General features: G+C 36.0%; 1 protein-coding gene across 1 annotated transcript; it reads left to right on the forward strand.

Annotated features, from left to right (window-relative positions):
* Positions 1-11,773: 11,773 nt before the first annotated feature.
* Positions 11,774-23,198, forward strand: LOC116171563 (thyroid transcription factor 1). The gene is made up of 3 exons (XM_031488517.1): positions 11,774-12,493; positions 22,888-23,084; positions 23,152-23,198. The coding sequence occupies exons 1-3, from the start codon at positions 12,237-12,239 to the stop codon at positions 23,196-23,198; spliced, it is 501 nt and encodes a 166-aa protein (XP_031344377.1). The 5' UTR covers positions 11,774-12,236.
* Positions 23,199-23,889: the final 691 nt, after the last annotated feature.

A 23,889-nucleotide genomic window follows, 5' to 3' on the forward strand; every position in this document is an offset into this window, starting at 1 on the left:
ACCCAGGAAAAAAAACAAATTTTCGCCACGCAGTTGTTGTGCCCGTTTACAAGATCTTTCCAACGGCACCATTTTGAAAACAATCTGAAAACTGATGGTGGAGTAAAAACTTCAAACGCAAATTGGGGATGCACGGGACGTCGGACGCGAGTACCGACGAAGGGAATGTGGTAGCTCTCGACAAGATCTCACACGAGGACTTTGACAGTTTTTTACTAACGACATGCTGAAATAAAAAATTATCACTTGTAATACTACTAGTGCTTGCTATTTTCGGAAACTTCTCGAGCTCACAAATATTTGAACTTTCGCAATATATTCGTGAGCAAGAAAAAAATTCTATTCAAGCACTGTGGTATTCGGTAAGAAAATTTCACACCATAATGACCAGCAACGAAAAAGTGACGTTTTATGTCAAAACATTATTACCTTTTTACGTTAAAAAATTGAGGATAAATTCCTTGGTTGCCATGGAAATGTGACACGAAATCCGCATTTCATTGGTCGACAAAATTGCTGGTTGAAATTTTTGTTGAGATTTGTCACCTAAAGTATGTAAGACACAAGATTATCAATTTTTGTATGAACAGTTTTTTAACAGAGCTGCTAGATTCAAGAAGGTGCCGACAACAAACAATTCGTTATGTTTGGTACATCGTTCAAATTGTACATAATTTTTATGTAACCGATATTATTAAATTGCTTTTTGATATGTAGGTAACAATACAGCTACATCAAATGTATGAAAAAAATGTATGAAACGGGTCTAAAAAATTAAAACGTTGTTACTCCTGAATATTACATTTATTGACGTACAATTATTTTTATTATCGGTCAATCGTTGGTACTAATAGACGAATAAATGGAAGGCATTGAGATTCTTTTGTTACTGGTCTAATAGGGTCATAAACCATTGTATATAAGTATAATGGTCATTAGGTGTTAATATTTTCCAGGTAAAAGTGCTACCTGAGTTGCCTATCGTCATTGTATGGAAGGTATTGCATTTCTTCCGTCGCTATATTTTATATAAACTTTTGAGTAAAAATTACGTTTTATTTCATAATTTGAAACAGTTCGTAATATATTTTTTTAATCCACTTAGTTACTAAATAAATTGTGCGGATTTACTTTTTAAATATTTTTTTTACTAAGGCCAGTATTCGCGTTCTTAGTAAATTCAAGATTATCATTTATACACGACTTAAATAATTTTATCAAAAAAATAAATCGCTACATTTAATGACTTTCTATATCTCTATCAATTTCCGGTAAGACCTCTAGTTAGAATTAATATTTGGGCTTCAAAAATTACTCAAAAGTTTCGACTTTTATTGCAAATTTCAGTGACCATTATGTGTTGCCTATCCTCTATCCCTAGCCCCCTTAATGTAACTAGGTAAATTTGCAAAAAAATAAGAATAATTTAGTATTGATAGGTCAAATAGTTTTTATAGCATTGATTCGATGTTCAAAGGTTTTGAGGGTTCTAGGTATACCTACTTTTTAAAGGTTTACGAAATACAAGACATTCCAAATCAAAATGCTCCATTGCGAGGCGTATAATACTTCATGACACATGTTCTGCATCTCACAGTGGTCGATTATTACGATCATGCTACCATTTCCATCCCTCTTCACACGGTCAGTCGAATTACGGTATCAGACGCGACTTTCCATAATTTTGGTTCTATTACTGAACTTTGTGGGACGTCGGCATTTACCCTCAGGAACAAATTTTGTCCAGACGGTAGTAATAGCTAGATACTATATTTAGGAGCTACCAAGTCGTTGCGCTCCTCTCTAGGACCTTCATGATGGCGTGGAGCTTAATTAAAAAGGTTAAAAAGTTAGGTAGATTACGTACGAGTCTAGGATGAGATTCCGGGTCAAACACTTATATTAGGAGGGATATAAATAAAGGCAGCATTTGGATTTCGAATTTTACTTAATAATAATATACGCAACAATTTAAACATTTTTTATTTTTATTGTTAATTGCAATCAAGTGGTCAAGTAGGAGTGCACCGAGTTAGAAATTCATCAGGTCCAGTGTCCAATTTCGTGGAAGATAATTGTGATAAGGGTTAATAATTATGAGCTATCCGTCGGCATAAAAATTTTAAGAGCAGCTATTATCAAATTAAAGTTTGGCAGTACCCGTTTCAGTTGCTGGGGTATGATTTTTTTGAAATTTTTTGCTTGCATTGGCGGTCTTTCTACCACGGCTTGTAACGGGAAGAGTATGATCTTTTTGTCTGTTTCCACTATTTGTTGTTGCTTTTTACCCATTTTCCCCACGACACTTTCATAGACCGTCCCCCATATGTCTTGTTCCAGTTCGTCGTAGAGACGACGCCAGCATCTTTTTCTTCGTTCCGCGTATCCTTGGTCTCTCGAGGTCGGCTATTTTCCCTAGCATCGCATTTGAATCTTGTGTGCGCGGAAACTCATGATCTAACTTAGATGCCACCCATCTCCCCTTGTCGGCTGCCGTCGGTTGTGATCCTGTGTTCCTCATTGTACATGAGATATATAACAGTTGGTTAAGCTGGCACTTCTATGGCTCAAACCCGCTGCATAAACGGCAAGCTAGCTCAGGGTTATTAAGTGAAAATTGCTTGAGATTGCTCACAGCGGTTGTTAGTTCTGGTCATATAATCTTCGTTTCTTTGTTGCCACTTACCGTTTTGTTGAGCACCACACAAATTAATCGCAAACTTAATCACTTAACTCTCCCTGCATAAACTGAGATATACTCGCACAAGCCAAATATCAATAAAATCCCGTAACGAAATATCAGTATATAGGTATTGTTGGTCAGTGTTATCCACAATCAAATCAATGAAATTAAATTTCTCATCACAATATGCAATCGAGGATACAATATTTCTCGCGAATCCCACAAGATTACGTTAAATTTCAAATAAAGCTCGCAGTTAATTCGCCCAAATGAATAAATCCCCTGATTCAATAATGATCGAATAAATTGATTTAGGTACTGCGATTCTCAAAGAGTACAATATGACTAGTCTGGATCCTCCTAAAATAAGTAACCATAGTTACACGTAAGAAGAATATGAACCCAAATGCCTGCGTGGAGAAATTCACCGGCAAGTGGCGCCAGCTAGCGTAATAACAATTGAAGTTTTAATATGCCAGCGAATCTCAAACAAATGATACAGTTTACGTAATGGTAAAAATAAACTGTTATGATATATTTATAGTCGCTCAGGGATTCCGTTTCCTCCACCGCCTAGTTTGACACTAACCGACGGAAAACCTCATTTACAATTGTCACATCGACCTATGGACCTTTTTGGTTGCATAATATATAGGACTTGCTGGGGTTGCTGCGTTTATTTTTGAAATGCCTCTCCTAACCACAGTTCAGGCGTCTGTTTCGTCTGTTCTTTTTGCTTCTCGGCACCTTTACTCACTCTCGTCACTCGTGCAGAGATGTTAAAATTATATTCAAAGGTACCTACCCGTTATGCATTTGGTTTGACATTAGGTAGGTATCTATAGATATTTAATACCTGTTAGAAATATACCCCTACCAAAACTATAGCATGAAAAGGGATGTTCTTGAATTTTACACTTATTTAGTGTAGGTATTGTATAGTGTATTAATTGTACTATAGTACATTTTTTTATAGAAAAGAGTTAGTACAATAGGTCTCGTCTTATAATTTTATTATAAAAATGCAATATCGGCCGGTTGCAGGAAAGCGAATTATTAACAAAATCCTACATTATTTGCCAAATCTGAGTTTAAACAAGAATTTTGACATTTGATTGGCTGCCTACTGCAATTTAAAGCCAATCAAATGTCTTAATACCGGATTAAACAATAATACTGGCGGCCGGTTGCAAGAAAGCGAATTATAATCGAAATCCAAGATTATGTGCCAAATCTGAGATTAAACAAAAATTTTGGTTGCATGATCAAGTACCTATTGGATTAAACTAATCTTGATTATTCTAATCTAAGTTTATTCCTACTATAATCCCTGATTACGTTGGTTTTGGGTTGCATGAACCTGTAATCCTACATTTGTCATTGATTAAATCAAAATTATTCTAATTCGTCAAATCGGAGAATTAAACTGGAATTATAACGAAGAGGTAGAGGCGCCAATTGTTGATGTAGATGATGACTCTTCGGCACTTCGGTGAGAACAGCACTAGGGAATACGGTGTTTGCTGTATGAGTGAAGAATTAAAGAATTATAGAAAATTCATATTTTTTTTAAAGCAATTACTGTCGTATACTTGTTACTAGACAAAGTTTGTGACAATTCAAGCCCTTAACCGGTTCTGTAAGTCTAATAGTTTTGGAGATACAGCGTTTCAAATATTCGTAAATTCTTCAGTTTTAATAAAATTTGCTTTTTTTACATAAAAACCTCTTAAACATTTTTATAAATTTGTTCGTTTGGGGGTACTTTGTGGTGAGGAGTCTCCATAAATCCGCACAGAAGGAGCTAGAATGTTGATATCCTCTGGATCCTCAGCTTCTCTCATGATAAGAAAGTTGCCATCTTCTTCTTCTTCAGCAAGATCCACTACCTGTTGCATGGATTGCGAAATCTTTGAAACCGATTATAGAATATCTGTGACAGTAGGTATCAGAAAGCTTACTCACAACACTATGGTTTGAATAAGGCATCATATAAACATGGATATTTTTCCACTACCTAAAAGACAAAAATCAATATTTAATTTGCTTGCATTATCCGCAATTTTTATCACTTCTTAAACAAGTTACGACAATTCATCGTGCAAATTTGGTAAGGTTAGATTCTGCAAAAAAAAACGCAAATTTTGATAAAACTTGTAAAACCAATAAATTTACCAATATTTGAAGCTCCGTATCTCGGAAACTATTAGACTTGCGGAGATCGTTAAGAGCTTAAATTGTCAGAAATTTTGTCTAGTTCATAAAAGTATACGACAATAATTGCATTCAACTCGACCCTTCAGTAGTAAAACTTACAAAAACCAAAAAATGGTAAGAAAAATGACATATTTTCAAGTGCTGTGTCGCGCTCGCACAGGTCTTTCAATGTCGAAAACTTGGATTTTTCATATCCATATTCATCCTAACAATTTAAAAGAAAAAATAGAGATGACATATCTATTCTGATGCACGGAATGCCCATTTTTTGGTCTAATTTGACTGTACTATCAACAGATTTAACACTACGCTATCACCTCACAAACGTCAAATTATAGTGTTGTGTCAAAATAAGGGTGAATTCACAACGACTTGGCGTGGGATTATAATAATTCTAGAATTTCAAAATCTAAGATTCGATTAAGTACGAGAAACCCGATCGTGAACTAATCTCGGCTTATATGTAACTCAGGATTTCCTAATTCATGTATATTCCAACCGTCTTGCAACCGGCCGTGGGTTATTTTTTTTTGTGCAATTGGCCGATATGGATTTTTTGCGCGATCGGTCATTTCTGACTATTTACCATGGGTGTTTCCATGACAGTACGTAGAATTTACCAGTTGCTATGATTACGACGACGCCAAAATTACTTACCGATCTAAAAACAGAACAGCAAAAATACTTACCGACGCCTTTTTAAAAATCAACAGTCTTACATTACATTTAATATTTAATTATTGTTAGGTACATTAAACGTACAATTTGTGCTGTTGTTTCCTATAGAAAGACGCTCATAAAGTCATAAAGGAAGTGCAAAGCTAGTAAACTACATCAGACACATGCACATTTTTATGAAATTATTAATTTCAATTTTGACAATTAAACTGGTTACCTAGTGATGTACAACCATACCACTTCGATCATTTCGATTTATTCTGCTCGTTAATTTCTTAGTGCATATTTATATTGGTTGCATAATTTTAATTTCGATCGCGCAAAAAATGTTATAAGTACGTCGAACGTTAAGGGTTACCGTTCTCAGACAATAATTGGAGTCGTCGCTTCGCTCCTCCTCCAAACAATTGTCTTCGAACGGTAAAAATCCCTTACCGTTCTCCATACTTAATATACTATATTCTGCTCGAAATTGTTTGTTTGCGAAATTCGATATTCCCTTTCCCATTACCATTGAATATCCATGCCATTACTTACACACTTACCTACCTATATACTAACCTACTCGCACACCAACAAACCAACAAATTCGACATCATCATAGAGAGTTGTTTACTCTATGACATCATTTAGAACTATATAAGTAGGTACCTATTTAAAGGGAAGTTGCTACATATGTATATTGTAAGGGTGTTAAAGAGAGACGAAAAAAGTGGATACTTAGGTACTGAACTAGGAGTTAATGTAGTATGCTGAATGCTGATTCAATTTGCGTAACCGCGTAGGAAAGTGCCCTTCTGCAAATTAAATTTTGGAAATCAACGGCTAATTATTAAAAGAATGAATTGTTATTTCTTAATGCAGATTATATACCTACCTTATACCTATACGTAGTGCGTTAACTTGGACAACACTCTATATAAAAGTGGAGAAGAACATTTATTCCGAACAATAAAAATGAGAGCAAAGTAAGCGGTAAGTAGGTATGAAGAGGTTTTCTCTTCATATAAAGGGTTATAAGCTGTCGGTCAGCAGCAATCAGTAGAGAGTAAAGCAGGTTATGAAAGGTTGTAGTTGAGCGCTGAAGAGTGCTCCTCTCTAGAGGTGCTCCAAGTCCAGCACTACTGGCCGCCACCACTGGCGCCCCATTATCATAATCAAAGGAGCTCACATTACTTGAAGAGGTTTATGAGTGTTGCTGTTGACAACAATGCCCCCTTTTATCTTAGCTTTCCAAGTATTACTGAAAAATGCCGTGTAAGGGGTATGAATACAGAAAAGCGTTAAATTATAATATTCACGATGAAACTTCATTTCCATAATTTCATAATCACTGACCATGATAAATTTAACTACATGTTAAAGGCGTTAAGTATAAAATTATGAAGTATAAAGGCGCTCTATTTCATTATAGAGGTATTAAACGCTTCAAGATACCCTCATTCTGGGGCCACGTACCTGAGAAGAATTTTGTTAACAAAAATAGTTCACTTTAAATGAAAATCCTTACAGAGAAATTGCCCATAACGAAAAACGTGAAGTGTAGTAATCTGAGTATAAAATCATTTCTGAAGTGTTTGGGATTAACGATCAACAAATCGTTACTTATCTGCATGAATCTAAATTCTATTCAACCAGCAGCATGTGATCTGGTTGCCCATCTAATCTCCATTACTAACTATTTACACACCGCCTGTCATTTACGATTAGCTTTGTTACGGATACGCACAACAATAGATCCATTTGAAACCCATTGTTGACTATCGAATCGTAAATTTAATTCGGTGCGGTTTGTTGGACATTCAATTTTTAACTATAGGTTTATGGTACTGTTTCTTTTCGTATTGTATTGATTTCAATAGAACGCGTGAGATATTTACTACCGATAGATAAATTATTAAATCATACCTTAACAAATGGTACCTACGAACTATGACAGAGTACCTAGGTACATACGTACCTACCTATAATCATTGTAGATAGGATGGTTTAATTAGTTGAATTTTTATTTTTATAACGGGATACGAACGTGCAAGAATGTTAAATACCTACATAAATAGAATAAAATTGTTTGTCGTTTTTTTAAAATGACTTGTGGGGGTGCACGTGCTCATGTGCACTTATTAAGAAACCGCCATTGCCAACGATTCTCCACGTACTGCGGTCATGCGGCCTTCGGTTCGAACTTTGAATTAATAATATTGTTTTACGCGATCTCTTAAACCTTTCGCGTTCACAATATGTAAGTTTGTACCGAAAATTCGGCTAATCAATCAATACGCGAACGAACAAAATAGCGCTCGACCGGATCGATTCTCTTCGAAAATTTCAGCAAAAATCTTGCTCTCCCACCAGATTTTTACTTAAATACCTAGCCGAATCCATGTGCGAAACGACCCCCCTTTGGAGCGTGACCTCTTAACCAATACAAATCCCGCATTTTCGTCACGCGCTCGGATTTTTGCAAAACGGAACGAAACTCTTTAAGGTCTGTAAGATCGTGGCAACACTGTGACGTTTTGACAACCATTGTTTCTTATCTTGAAACGCTTTATTATTTCGAAATAAGTTCTGTTCTCTCCTTATGAAGCGGTACACCTATAACATTTCCAATACAAGCAATTTTGTTAATTTTCCACAAAAATCTTGAAAGTCTACAGCGACCACCTGTTACAGTGTCAAGCGTGTGCGTGACTCAGCGGAGAGAGGTCGCTTGCCTTCAGGAGATATCTCTGCAGAGCACCCAAGGACAAAGGAATTTCAGCGATAAGTTTAATGGGATCAGACGAAATGTGTTCTTTGAAAAGATAAAAGGATTGTTCCCTAAATACTATACGTAAGAAAACTTTTATTCCACTGTTCATTCAAAATGCTTTCGCAAAGGACATGAGAACGGTTCAGGACCGTCTCTATTTTTTCTCTGGTAATTTATCCAATAGTGCAAGCTTGGGAGACTGGAGACAGAATTTCCTTGATGACAACACAATTTCTGATCATCCCGCACTTCTCTTGAATGATTTCTATAAAATTAGTGAAATTGACTCTAAACTTGGAGTCATTTCGTGTGGCAATCAGATAAGCTAGAAGCTATGGAGATGTTTAGTAAATTCGCTACTGTCAGTAGGTGAAAATTTTAAAACAGCTCGCATTCGGAAACACGACTTTTAATCCGGCTCATATTCTATGGCACTGATACTTGAAATCGTAGCAATCGATTGGCGAAGGTTTGACATCGGACATCGCTGTATTTTATCATTCTCGAGTTATTAGACGAGGAACAGACGGACGGGCGGACAAATCCATCGCATAAGGGGAAGATTCTTTTCCTTCTGAAAAATTGTCATTTGTAGTTTCATATAAATAAGTAGGATATTTTCATTTTTTTTTGTTTCTTTTTAGAGTATGTGTTCTGATATTCACCTGCGTGTAGGGGCGGGAAAGGACTCTACTACAGAGGCATTGCATGCCGTAAAAGGCGTCTGATCAACGAAGGAGTGTAACATGTAATGATCCCAAAGAATAACCCTACCACAGAGGGCTCTGTGAGTCGTAGGAGGTAACTTTTTTTTACAAGAAATCAACATACCTATACAATTTGTTAGTGGACAGGGTGTTCCTAAATATGATGTATAAATACGGAAGGGGCTAATTCTTTGGTTTATTTTATAACTAAAAGTTCATATAAACATAGGTCCCTAACGTTTCCTTACTGTTCTACAGGATGTTAAAATTTGTTACATTTTTTCTATATACCTATATACCTGCCGTTTTTTAGGTATTTTGCTCAAATTTGAAATATAAGGTTCGCTGAAGGGCTTACATCATTGGTCATTTCAATGGTAGAGAGAATCTATATTAGGGTGTCGTTTATTCAGGAGTCATGTTCCATTTTCTACCCCTGAACTTTTTTCGGTGCGCCACTGGTAGAATTGTGAGATTGTGTTTATTTTTCCGATTTGTTTAGAATCTATGCCCTGTGGCCGTTAGGTATCGAAAAAAAATAAAAATCAATTTTCGGTAGTTAGCTAAATAATCAAATTGGGGTTATTTAGGATGATAGAAAATTTGAGAGAAAAGTTTTAAGCGTAGGTATTTTTCTAAAAGTGAAAAAACGGTTGCACTTTGTTGTCCGTGTGTCCTTCACTCCTTCCGTTCGTGCCACCGTCCATCCGTCACAAGTCACTTCTACACGACTGGACCCGGGACCGATTTGGGCGATATTGGGGCTCATTTTAAAGAGCTTGGTCCAAGGATTCCGTGCATACCCATATTTTTGGTTTTGCGCATGCGCAGTGTCAAAAATTTGGTTTGACGCATGTGCAACGCTTTTTTTTATTTATGAAGGTATAAATTAAACTTCATATGTAAACACTACGAATGTATTTAAATAAAATTAACGAAGTTTTCAAAATATGGTTTTGCGCATGCGCAATGCCAGTTTAATTGTTATTTACGAAACTATTTAAATAAAATTTGATACATAGGCACTTGGAAAAAAGCAAATCTAACACCAGTTTAAAAATTTCGTTTTGGATTAGCATATTATATAAGGAGAAAAAGACGCTCTTGTTATTTATGTCTGCATAGGTAATCATTTTATATTTGTTTTATTTCGATTGATCTTTATTACCGATTTTGACGCTTTTTTTGCTGACTTATTCGACCGAAGCCCGAAGGAGAGGAGCTGAGGCGAAGCATCCACGCGAGCTATATGGAACCCACGATACCCTCATCGTGATGGAATCGTAATAAATGACCAAAGGGTGTACTCGTGGCGATATATTGGCCGAGAGCGCATCAGTGTGTTAAAATAAAACGGTAAAGAACTACCTGCTGGCTAATTTTTTTAATTTTCGGCGTTCTTTAACCAAATAAAAATCACGTTTGGAGCCTGGCACTATTTTTTTTTTTTTGCTATGTCCACAAGTGACAATGGTTATCAAAGAGAAATTTTGGTTGTAAGTACCTATAGGTAGGTACCGGTTTTTGAAGATAATTTATGTGAGCTGATTTGGTATGGGTGCTTGATGGGGATTTAGATCTAGCGCTGTACTGCGGATTGTAATTAAATGCTATAAATTTAATACATACCTACCTACCTATACTGTAACGTAAGTTTAATCACGTGATTTATTTACATTAACTATTAATGAATTTATATAACAGTTAATTTATATTCATCACTTAGGTACTTATACTTATACTCCCACGTAAACACACACTGTAACCACACGAGCGCGGATTTCACTATTTGTCACTTCGGCATCGATTTGTGTTTGCCTATGTCTACCTATATACTTTTAAGGCTGATCCAACAGCTCAACGTCAACCGTATGTTTACAATACATTTTACAATAAATTGTGTTTACAAAGAAGTCTAATTACTCAGTCATTTATGAATTTGGCATCAATGTATAAACAAAGGTTGGTTCTAGGTTTCTATTGACTTACAATTTTGAAAATTGGTTTAGATTTGATGTAAATTTGTGTTGAAAAACACAATATTCTCTTATAATAATTCATAATGCAAGGAAAGTTGTGCTAGTAAAATATAACAACCACTTATACCTACTCATAAGTAGTTGGTATGCTATTTGCATTTAAATTACGTATCTGCCTATATCTAATAAGAATGCTTTTTGATGAAAGGTTAGAGAAATTCATTTCACCGAGGATCCTGTAACAATTTAGAAGCTCTCAAAAATATACCTACCCACTTGCAATAAAAGCTTGAATCAAAACGACATGAAAAAGTGTGCTCCAACCTCAGATCAATATGCCCAATAAAATGATATAAATATACAATATCATTGTTCACCCTTCTCCCACTCTGCTCTTGTGTGTAGAAAAGCACTCCTGTAATAGGTTAGTACTAAAGGTGGAGTTGAAATTGTCATTAATTTATAAGCTCCCTGCCATCTTACGCTCAACGACTCGGCGTCTAAAGGCGAAACTTCGCCCGGTAGTAACAGAAAATTCACCTAAAGGCCCAGAGCTGTAAGAAATAAATTCCCTGCAGAAATCTCTTCTGCTTTAATAGGGTATAGAACCCGCCTATACTTTGTACGCCGGTTTCATTGGTGAAAATTATACATTCTCCGCCTATAAACGGAAATGAATACCCAGAATGCAGCAGGTCTATGAGAGAAGTGCCATGTACACTTTGAGGACACTCTAAGAGCACGCTTAGGCAAGTTAAGCGCACTTCGCAGCTAAAGAGTCTTACATCAAGAGTGCTCCAAGAGTGCTATAGCTCGATCACTGATTTATTTATATAGTTAGTCAGTTTGTTTATTGAATTCGGTTATCCAATCGACCGGAAGTGGAAGTCAAAAACGCGTCGGTCTCTTGCTTTCCTTCTGTTTAGCAAATTAAGTGAACTAATGGAATTTTTCTTCAAGTTTAACTCGTTTCAATTTACGCGCATGATTTCGTCCTAATCAATTAATTTTAGACGGCGGTTAATCTAATTATTGTAGTTGTTTTCTGTGTACCTACGTTACTTATACCTATATGCGATGTGATTACTTTCCTAATTAATTTAACGCGCATCTCAAATAAAAAATACACGCGTATAGTTTTATAAAGAAAAAAATTGATGGATACGGTTTTATAATAATAAAGTGTGGTGGATTATTTAGAGAAGGTGCTGGAGTCGATGTCTGCAAGTGGCTACGGGGAAGGTCCCGTGGTGTCGGACCGGGGCGACCTGCATGGGTTGCTACCTGAACTCAATGGCGTCGAATTGGCTATGAGCTTGAGTCCAAAACATCATCACGGCGGTCCTCAAGTTTTGAGCCATCTTCAGCAATTACACCACCACTCCACACCATTCAGTGTTACTGATATCCTTAGTCCAATTGAAGAGTCGTATAGGAAATTGGAAGTTGCTACTAATCCTCCTTCGCCTTACAGGTAGGGTTTTAAATTTATATTGAATCGCATATAAGTGCAGCACTGCAACTACCGCATCAGGGCAAGAAAACCTATTTTGCCTATAAGTTTTCTACCTAATTAAATATTTACAATGCCAAAATGTTGCACAATTAAATTACATTTCATTTATCTTAAAGAGCACACTTTTGTCTTGAAAGTAGGTACCTACCTATGCGTCGATTATCAATTACTGAAGAGACATCATAGGAATTTAGGTATAGGCAGAATAGGTACCTATCTATAACGGATAGGTATACACCTTAGGTAGGTACAACATAAAGGTTAAAAAAAAGAAATATAGTTATAGAATATAGTGTAGACTCGCCACCGCGTACCTATAATCCGTCGCTTATAGTCGGAGATGATGTGTATACACATCTCCGACTATAGGTTTACCATACCTATATTACGTAAGGTGTTCTTTTCTGCAAAACAGAAATACCTATAGGTATAAGAATTGGAATTTGGTTAATTTTACTTAATTTAATCGATGTCACCGTAAACTTTGAAATTTAAAAATAGTTTAGGTACCTACATCCTGGAAATGTCCCAATATCAAAAATCACAAAATGTAATTCCTATAGGTACTTAGTTATTTATTTTATTTATTATCCCTCTCTTGTTCTGGGCCCCAAACAGGCTTGCGCCCAATTACAGAGTGACAGAGTATTTTTTTAAATTTTTTTAATTCTATACATATCTACAATTTTACACAACAAATGCTATTGTTCAGAAGTAGGTAACCCAAATATATATAGGTAGATAACATTTAACTAGCTATAGGTGCATACGACATCCGTTACGTGAAGAGCCAGACTAAATCGGAAGTAGGGGTGAATTCCCAAAATTTTAAATGGCACCATGAGTCAAGTTTGATGCTTTTGATGGATAGACATTTGAAAACGAAACAATTTTTTTACTAAAAAAAACTTTTTGATACCTACCTATTATATTATATATAGGTATACCTATACGTTCTTTATCTGTGATTATACCTAGTTAAATTGTTTCCCGAATGTTCTTTACTGCCTGTATTAATACACAATGATTGGTAAAATTATGCGCATATTGCAGAATATTAGTGAAAAATATGCAAACGGTTTTGATATATATGCACGCGTATACAAAATTATATATGTTGCATAATTTCTAATAAAAAAGGAATTACGATAAACACTAGCAATAAGATGTTTCTCTTAAGTTTTCTGCACGAAATGATTGTCTCCTGTCGCTAAGAATTAATTTATAAGCACTAAGCAGAGAAACTATACCTACTCTACATCAACTAAAGTAATAGGTGCATTAGAAAAGGACAAACTATTGGGAGCAATTTCCAAACCTTCCACAATATCACCCATCGTCACCGTAGAGAAAGAGAAAGATAAAATAGTTTGGAAATGATGAAATTAAACATCAATTAAATCAATAAATCTTCCTTTCGGCGTTTACAGTATGTTTCATTATCGCGTCCGTTATAAAAATCCGAAAAAATGTATTAAAAATTAAAATTAAAATCGATTAAGCCTAACAAAAATTTAAATACATCTTAAAATATGCAATTCTATCATGTAAATGCAAAGGATATCAAAATATGCAAGATACGCAAAAATAAATTCGGTTTAATAAATATTGCAAACCGAAGATACACAAAATCTCATAAGACAACCAAAAGTAAACGATTATTCACAGCTTTAGCTGATCAAACAATTGAATTAAAATTAAAATAATTACTAAATACAAAAATCATTGTAGTTACGTCTATAGATATATTGTAGCTGAAGAGCCATGATCAAATAACAAATGATGATGAAATTGGTATGTGCGGATTATGTTTCGAAACCTTCACTTCTCTACTTTAATTGAACTTGTATCTCAATTTGGACGACACTGGGTTCGTTGTAATTACAGATGTAAAATTGGCTCTTTAATGGTGAAAAAACTCCCTTTAACGAGTACTAGGAAAACCTTAAAGAAAGTCTTCAGATAAGCGACGCCTGTTCGATAAACACAGCACTTCCACTAACTTCCTCGTAAAACGTGACACACGTTTCCGCTTAACGGTAAACAAGAACTTTACAACTGGCAAGACTGACTGTCTTGCAATAAATACGATCAAATACGACTTTTAGCCATAACGTCAGAGTTTGTTAATGTTGATGGAAAGGTGTATATTGTGCCGATAATTTGACATAAGTAGATTATATAAAACAAAAAATACATTGGAAAATTGTACGTCAAAATCAAAGAGATGCTATTCCGGAAGCAGCAAAAAGATGAAAGATAACCCTAAGTTTGGCTTCCATATCACCACGTAGAATTACCAAGCTGGCTCTTGACAACTACCATTACGTAATGCTAATAACTTTAAAGTGTACAAGCGCATGCAAACTGCCAACTTGTGGATACGTCACTGAAGAAAAGGAAGAAGGAGCAGATTTTAGTGTATATGAAACTTTTGAAAGTACCGATGGGGTTAATTTAGTTTTCATTAAATGTTAAGAGTTAAAAAAAATTCCGTTCGTTTACTTCATGCATTAGTTACTAGGTAATTGTTGATTTTATGGGAAATGTAGTTATGACAATATTGTAGCACACACAAAAGCTTTCATTTAAGAAAATGATGAAGTCGGACCAATAGTTCTAAAGATAGGTATAGTTGATTTTATAAAACTCAACATCCGCCATCTTGGATTGGCCGCCATTTCTATTAGCTACCACTTTGAGATGGCAATTATCGTTTTTTTTAAATCCTAATGCATGTGTCTAACCGTGGTAAAAATGAAAATTGGTACCCCCAAATTATACCATTTCCTTAAATTTAGCCAGTTGGCCCATAGACTAACCCGAGGACTAACCTAGGTAGGTATTACTTTTACAATTTTACTATTGCTTCCATGCCCCGGGGCCCGGGCTATATGTTTTTAGCGCCCTGGGCCACATTTAGCTGGCGCCCCCGTAACTAATGTTTATGTTACGGTAAGGGTACATAATGTGGTAATTGTATACATTTACCGGAGTCTTTGGTAAAAGTAGAAAATAATCTTAAAAGACCCTCTATTTCCTACTTTTACCGGTAATTGTTTACAATCGCCAGAGGAGCTTGGTGAAAGTAAGAAATTCAAATTTCGAGGATCGACACGCAAGCGCAGTGCGTTTGTTTACCACGTGCATGTGTGATCCTATTATTAGTCTGCAGTGTTGATTCTTCGTAAGTGTTTATATCAGTTCTGCCATACAAAATTTGCCTCTTGTTATTGATTCAGGCAAAAAAACTCTTGTTTTTAGGTTAAAAAAAAATAATAACAAAAATTACACTTCTTAAAAAAACTATTTGAATTTATTGTTTTTATTTCTTCCTTTGATATCATTTTCTTACTTTTACCGCTGGTCCTTGGTTATTGTATACAATTACCGGTAAAAGTAGATAATTGAGAATAATTTCGTACATTTACCAGTGACTTTGGTGATTGTATACAATTACCGGTGATTGTATACAATTACCAATTATGTACTTTTACCGTAACATTTATACCTAACAGTTAAATTGTGTACCTACTTAGTGACCGAGCTTCATAGGGATATTTATCTGTATTCATTTTGAAACAAAGTGCACTAAGAGTCACAGAGGCGAGGAATGTCCCACTGGCAGAAATAAACAGCATTTTATACTACAAACGTTGAATGATAAGTACCTACGCTTATTTGGGCACATTTATTTTGCCAAAAATTATTCACAAGCCCAGATCTAAATTGCAAATAATAAAAGATTCTGGACAGTGTGCAGTCATGGGGGGGATATACAGTGCGTTCAAGATAAGAGGCTCACCCCAATGTCTCTTATTTGGCGAGCTACGAACAATTTGTCATATATAATTTTATATATGGCAATGACATTGACATTACGATCTAATCCATCGCAACTTCCTGTATCACTTCCGGTTTAATCGGAAATTGATTGCATATTTTGATGCTACACAGTGCTGTTTTGAAATGGAACAAATTCCGACTACTTTCGGAGAAAATCGTTTTTATTTTTTACTGAAGTTATTTAAAAAGATCAAATTTGTTTTTTCTTACGGAAGTCATTTTTACGTTTTGTGTCATTTGACTGTCACTTTTTTCTGATTTGAAAAATGTAAATATCGCTATTTTTTAATAAGAATTCTAGAGAAAAAAAAGTGGTCATAATAATGTATCATTTATTTTGGAATATCTTTTTAAATAACTTCAGTAAGCAATAAAAACAATTTTGCCAAATTTCGTTTTTTCCGTATATTACATATTCTTGATTCTGTGCAGTATATAGAAACTTAAAAAAATTATTATATTACATAACAAAATGTATAGGTAATATAGAAAAACTCAAATTAAGGAAAATAATATTTATTTCATAATTTCACTAGTTTGCGTTGAGAAAAAGGTTACTCTTTTGTATTTTCTTGATCTAGGTAATATTAGGTAAAGAATGATTATATACTATATGCAATATAGCTACAAGATTATCCGCAGTCTGTCACTGCACTTACACCGTTACCTATTCAAAGGTATATGCGGACGTCAACTAGCAAAGTCGTATAATTGATTATTATTATAGTTGAAGGTGCACATACGCCGTCGGGAAGTTTTTCGCGTTAAATTTAGTATAGGTAATACCACTTTTTTTTCCCTATCTATTTAGGTTTTCCCTGCGTTTTGAAATAAATGCGCACGAGTTTGATTTTCGAAACAACACATCATAACACTCCCGCTTAGATTGAGGTCAAATGCATCGACCGCAATATTTCTTCATAGTTTAACCAGGATAAATGATAATGTAGGTACCTATACAATTTTTGAGAAATAGGTAGGTATATACCTAGGTATACCTATCGCATTAGTTTCACACACGGTAAAAAACTCAGTTCATTTACGCTTCAGTATATACATCTAAGTAGGTATGTTTGTTTTAAAATGCAAGGTTCGTATGGTATAACTAAACATAAATACAAGAAAATAAAAACACACGTAAAAAACCGCCCAATGGCTTGTAGTTGCTGTGATTTGTATATTTGGGGAAAACCATGACCGCCAACGCCTTAAGTAAAAAATCACTAAAGTTTCAAGCGACAAATTCAAACTGTCTGCAGTCATTTTGAATTACCCCGTATTAAACGTGAACTTGCGTGTTTGGTATAAACCTGATATGTTACCGGCAAACTGCAAAATCCGGCATTTTGCAAAATCCCTATAGGCATTTTGCGAAATGACCAATGCAGCAGGCAAAGTGAGAAATGGAACTCGACTTCGCACTTCGCCTGCCTCTCTTTAGGGATTTCGCGAAATGCCAAACATTCAGGCAAAGTGAGAATTCTCGGTTATTTTCCACAGATTGCGCGTGCATCTGTGCCAAACGTAAAACTCTTGGTTCAACAAAAACCAACCACACAGGTCACAGTACCTACTTATAATATGTTATGTCAGCGCGATATAAAAACGCCAGGAGTTAGTTGCTCTGCAGAGAGCATTTTGAATAGAAAGGAAAAGTACCTACACAAAATAAGAGCACAACGAGAACACCCTTTAAGTACGCTTTTGGCCCCTGGGTAACCTAAGGCCGAGCTTCACCATTGCACCCGCGTTTCAAGGTTCCAACAAAACGGGGCCCTAACGCTAACCCTAACAAAGCAACTGTCGAAACACACGTACATAATCACAAACAAAATGTAGCTATAAAATCAGAAAGCTTCGTGAGGTGACTATAATACGAGCATTCAATCACAACATGGGCCCACTAATTTTCAAACCTCACGAAAAGATATTTAAACTGAAATAACTACTCCTACCATCAGTTAAGCAAAGTCGCGGGTACATCACAGATTAATTTGTCAACTCAATAATTTTTAAACTAGAAAATGTCTACGTACGAAGATGCCCTTTTTTACGCTTTGTGATTGAAACCCTTTTCATGCATACACCGACTTAAGGTTGTCGCACACTTGTCCGTTCCGTTCCGTTATGGACCGTTAAAACACGTTCAACATAAAAGACATTGAATTAAACGTCTCTGCGCACATTAGCCCGTTCCTTAACGTTACGTCACAACTCATAAAGGTGTCTACCCACTACAACGTACAATATACGATGACCATGCCAGGCAAAAAAATATTGTTTGTATAGAATAGTATGATGCTATGCCCACTAGACTGTTTTGTCACCGACCACCGTAACGTGGTATGCACGGAGCGTCAACAATATAGTCCTTGAGAATATTTTGCCGGTGCCGGTACGCTCCTTGCATGGCACGCGACGGCCACAAACCGGTGCGCGAAGGCGCAGAAAGGATGAACACACGGAAGTACATATAAAATTGTTCTTCATCATCAACTACTCCCTCGACTTTTCGTTTCGCATCCTCTTCCTGACGAGTTTGTTTCAAGTACAACCGAGACAACGGAAACCTTACACACGGGTATGATAAAGTGGTGATACGGTCTAGTGGGCATAGTAGTCCGTGTGGTTTACTTTCCATGCCTGACACGTTCATAGTATGATCATGATACGGTGCGGTGTAGTTGGCAGATACCTCGTGTGCGTTAGCCCGAACCGTCGACGGCCGTGACGGAACAGAACGAACAAGTGTGCGGCAACCTTTATAATTTCTGTTTTGTAGGTACATTATTAAATTAGAAGCATTTGAAGGGTTTCCTATAAAAAAGATTTATTGTTTATATTTTGGATAAGTAGACCGAATTAGTATGCCGATTACGTATTGCGTTACGTCCATTGTATACATAGGTAGATACATACTAATTATAATACACATAACAGACAGACACATAAACTAATTCAAACGGTATTAAAAATGACTATACACATCTTTAACACTTATCGGTTCAATGTTTCTTATTAGTCATTCGTTGGGGAACTACAACAGTCTAGTTGAACTATTTATCAGGAAGAATATAATTTAGTAATAATAACTCTTAAGTGTGCACTTGAAATTCCTAGGCACTTTCGATAATATAAATATACGATCCATCATACACATTATGTTAATCGGTGAACGTTAAACCAACAACTGAAAATACTTAAGGAAAGATTTAATTGGTTACTAACATTTTTATAAAATGAAAATATTATGAAATGTTCCGGAAAATGAACATGAAATGTACCAAATGGAGCAGATCCACATGTGGATATTATTTACAGTTTTTGCGATGCCAAGACTCATGCATTTCCAATTTTCCTTTGTTTCTTTTTTGAAGTTTCAATACTTGGATGGGTCTTGATACATGCAAAAAACACTCTTTTAACCACCAAGACTGTATGGATAACAGCTTTCCTCCTTGGTGATTTCTTTAATTACTTCCATCATCTCATTAAAACTGATCTTCTCCTTCTATACATGTTGCTGCATATATATTCTCAGTGTCTACTTGGATTCAATAGACCCTAGTTTTTTACTTCTCTTCAATGCAGATTTTTGGTTTCTTTAACCTCGCCAATCGCCTAAATGATAACAGTGGGTTAAACTTTCGCTGCATATGCTTTGGTTCAAACCCGCCGCATAAACTATCAGTTAGCGTAATCTAAGAGCTAGTGTCAGAGTTTTTAACTTACATTCGTTGATTTACCGGACCGAAAATCCTCTTCTTATGTGTTGCCGTAAAACATTCTTTTTTTACATTGAATGCATAAAAAATACGCGCGCATCTGGGGTTCGAACCCGCGACGTCCAAGTCGGCGATCTAGTCATGTGCGCCAATGGGATGGCAGTGATTGTCCTCGTTTATGCTATTATAAATACAATTCCCTATTACGTGCAATTAAAGGCGTCATTCAAAGTCTATATTCCGCCAAAATCGTCTTGCATAATTATTTACCAAATGGTAAATTTATATGAATGTACTGAAATTCAGTACATTCATATAAATCAAATAAAGCAAGGTTCATTAATAATAAAACGGTTTGATTTTCCAAAATCTTCGACCACCCACCACCGCCGCGCCATCGTCGAAATTGCTGGCAGACGCTGGGAAATGTTATTACCATATACATAATTATCTTATATCTAAAAATCAACAATAATAAGACTGTTGTGAATGTGCCACTAGCTGCCCTACTATAATGCCAATCAGCCATCGAATCTAAAGTTTACGCAATGGTAGAAATAAACGGTTACTCTTCTCCTCTCCTTCGACAGGACGAAAAATTCCAAATATGGAACATAAATAAATGTTGAGGTCAAATCCGAAAAAAGAATACCTGAAAATTGTGAAGCAAAACCAAACGAGCAATCCGGCAAAAACAAACGTCTAACTATGATCATCGGGTTCAATATAAGGTTTGAGATTTTAAACGTGCCACGTTCCAGAAGATTTTCCCTTAGAATCTCTTAGGTCATATACCCAATTTTACGGTTAACTGTAAAATGTCCTAACAATTTGGGAGCTAACTTAGCAGAATAACCTTTAGTGGCATATTTTTACGCTTTCTAATTCGTGCAATAATGCCGTATCTACTTTTCTTGTTGTTGCGCTAACTATTGTTCTACGTCAATCAGGTTCGTCAAGTCAGTATCGAAGCTGTCTCTTCGAATACGAACTTCTTTCTCAAAAGTAGCACGGGAGGGATTAACACCAATGGTTTCGTGTTTTGAGATTTGAAGAACACAGGTTATCGAAGCAAAACGTACCAATGTTTATGATTGTTTTTACCGTAAATGGCTATTCCACATGATTCTCCCTCTCCGCAGGTTCGGTCTGTGAATTACAAAAAGGAGTATACCGAACCTTTACACGATAGCGTTCACAAGGTCTAAAGCAAAGTCCGTCTTCGTATTTGCACACCGTTGTCACAAATAAGAAATTACGGAGCTCTATAAACAAGAAATACATGATCTTAGATAGATATATTTAACAAGAGGTTTGGCATCCGCCGTCTTTACGGGAAAAAGATGAACAAATTTACTCATGAAGTCGCCAACAACTTACCAACTCGCATTGTGATGTGGTTTTCTTAAGACGTTATGTTAAAGGAGCAAGAACTGTAGACAATTCAGGAATAAATTTACGGTACCAACCGGAAGTCCTTAATAAACGACCAAAAGAATCAATAACACAACCTAAATATTTACGTTCTAAACGACAAAAGTAACATTCGTTTTTATAAGTTAACCCAGCAGCAATTAATTTATAAAAAACGGTATTTACCTAAAATTCCGAATTGGGAATCAAAGTCTTAGGATATGATGGCAACATCGTCCAAGTAAACTAAAAAGTTAGGTTACAATTAAGTTTTTAAATAGTGTCAATTATGCACAGGGGCATTAGTCAACCCAAAGGGCATGCAACGAAATTGAAAAAGACCACGACCAGGCTCAGTAAGAAGCTGTCTTAATTCAAGGGAACTAAGATATTTGGCATCTCGCAATTGGTCTAAGATTGTGAGCCTAAAAGAGTTTGTAGGGAATGGTGTTGCTCAGTAGTAAGACGAGAGTGTTCTAGAATGGCAACACTAGGATGCGTTGGCGTATACGAAGTAGTGCCAACAGTCATCACTAATATTTGGAGTAATACCCATCCTGTCCCAAAAATCTACTCCCAGACTTAAATTAGTTATTAAAGTAGGGAACCAAAAAACAGTACGATCCTTTAAGGTATTGGTATAATAATGTAACCAATAGAAGTCCCATCGGTACCGTGCTACCGTACAAGAAGTAATTTGTTCAATAAATTTAAAGTTAAGGTTTTGTAATTTAATGAAACGGTCTGGATTTATAAATGAGCGCGAAGCCAGAATCTGATAATAAGAACCACAAAAAAATTGGACATAAGGTCGCAAATCATTTTCTACATATTATAACAGAAAGTCTAATTTGAGTTTGGATAGAGATTTTAAAATGTTAGTAGTCTGGACCGAAGATGACTTAACGAGCGTTTTTCGGGCCGTTTCCCGAACAACAACCTCAATTCCCTACCGTAACGGTCTTTGAGCCACATTGCCAACAAGACAACTGCCTTATTGGTTCAGGGCAGTCAACTTGATGAAGGCCTAATTTTTGGCAATTGAAGCACGGAGTACTAGGAGCTTCCATCGCATCGCATGAATGAACGTGGTCGATTATTATTAAGAGTACAGGGTTTAGTTTACCGAAGTCGACCAAGACCAACTTTTTAAGAAGTACCTACCTACTTACTTGCCTACCAACGAAATTTAGACTAAACAATCGTAGCTTTTTAAATGATCTCAGTGCTGAGATCTAACACCTTCATTTGGTGGACACATTTCACGCATGTCATGTAAATAAATACAGCTAATATCTACCTATTTATTTATAATTTATACCGGTGAGTGTAGCTTCGAACATAATTTGACTGTATTTATTTTTTCAGATCAACCTCTAGTGGAAGTAGCATAAATTCACCAGGAGCCGGAGGTGGATTAAACGGAGGCGCGATGAACACTGGTTATCCAGTAATGGGCCAATTTGGCGGCGGTCAGTATTGTCCCGTTTCCGAAAATCTCGGATTAACACCTCATTACTCGTCCGGATGGTATCAAAGTTCGGCGGCGGATCCTAGATTTGCAAGTAAGTCGCGGAATTATGAACGTTTTGTCCCCTTTCTTTGAATATCGAGCATCTATACAAAAAGCAGATACGCCCGGAAGCGAAAATCCGATATTATACAACCCGTATTTCTAAGCTTCCCGTTTACATGTTCCCCAACTGCATCAGCGCGTCTCATCAATCATCTTCCTGTTTGCATACCAATATCCATGTAATATTATTTATACGTGTTACAGCATATTAGGGGGACGTTTGTAGACGTTAAACGATCGTAATACGATTAGGTATTGCCGCCATTAAATACCTACGTTCCGTATAGACTTCCGTTCGTTAAATGTCTACTGAGAAAAACTCCTCCAATTTAAATTAAAAGTAATGAAATTGATACGGCACTTTAAAAGCTTAGTTTGTATAGATAGATAAAGCGTGGGTGTCTTTAGTGTACATTTCACGAAATACAATACGGGTGGCGTGCGAACTATGCGGAAGGGGATATTATAGGATGTGTGAAACCGTAACCTAAACCTCTACTTCTGGCATTTTGTTATGTACCTACGTTTAGGGGATGAGATGAGAAGGTGGTTCTCTTGGTATTTTCGCTTAATCTACTCATATTTCACGAAATGCCTTCTAGCTATCATATACCCAATTTAATATAGGTATATACAAGAAGATATCTACCTATACCTACGTATTTGCATTCGAGATCTATAGGTAGGTGCGTTCATATTTCTATGCGCATAATAATAAGAGATAGAAAAAAGGGTAAATTATAGCCAAGTTTCGAAGATTTCCAAGTTGATTTCAAATATCATTTTAATATTAG

The sequence above is a fragment of the Photinus pyralis genome, unplaced genomic scaffold (genome assembly GCF_008802855.1).
Source record: "Photinus pyralis isolate 1611_PpyrPB1 unplaced genomic scaffold, Ppyr1.3 Ppyr1.4_LG1, whole genome shotgun sequence".
Taxonomy (NCBI): domain Eukaryota; kingdom Metazoa; phylum Arthropoda; class Insecta; order Coleoptera; family Lampyridae; genus Photinus; species Photinus pyralis.

Bases quoted from the DNA above. Each gene is read 5' to 3' on its own strand.
- LOC116171563 (XM_031488517.1), top strand. From the start codon at position 12,237: ATGTCTGCAAGTGGCTACGGGGAAGGTCCCGTGGTGTCGGACCGGGGC. The intron at 12,494-22,887 runs GTAGGGTTTTAA...TTATTTTTTCAG, and splicing joins AATCCTCCTTCGCCTTACAG to ATCAACCTCTAGTGGAAGTA. The intron at 23,085-23,151 runs GTAAGTCGCGGA...TACAAAAAGCAG, and splicing joins GGCGGATCCTAGATTTGCAA to ATACGCCCGGAAGCGAAAAT.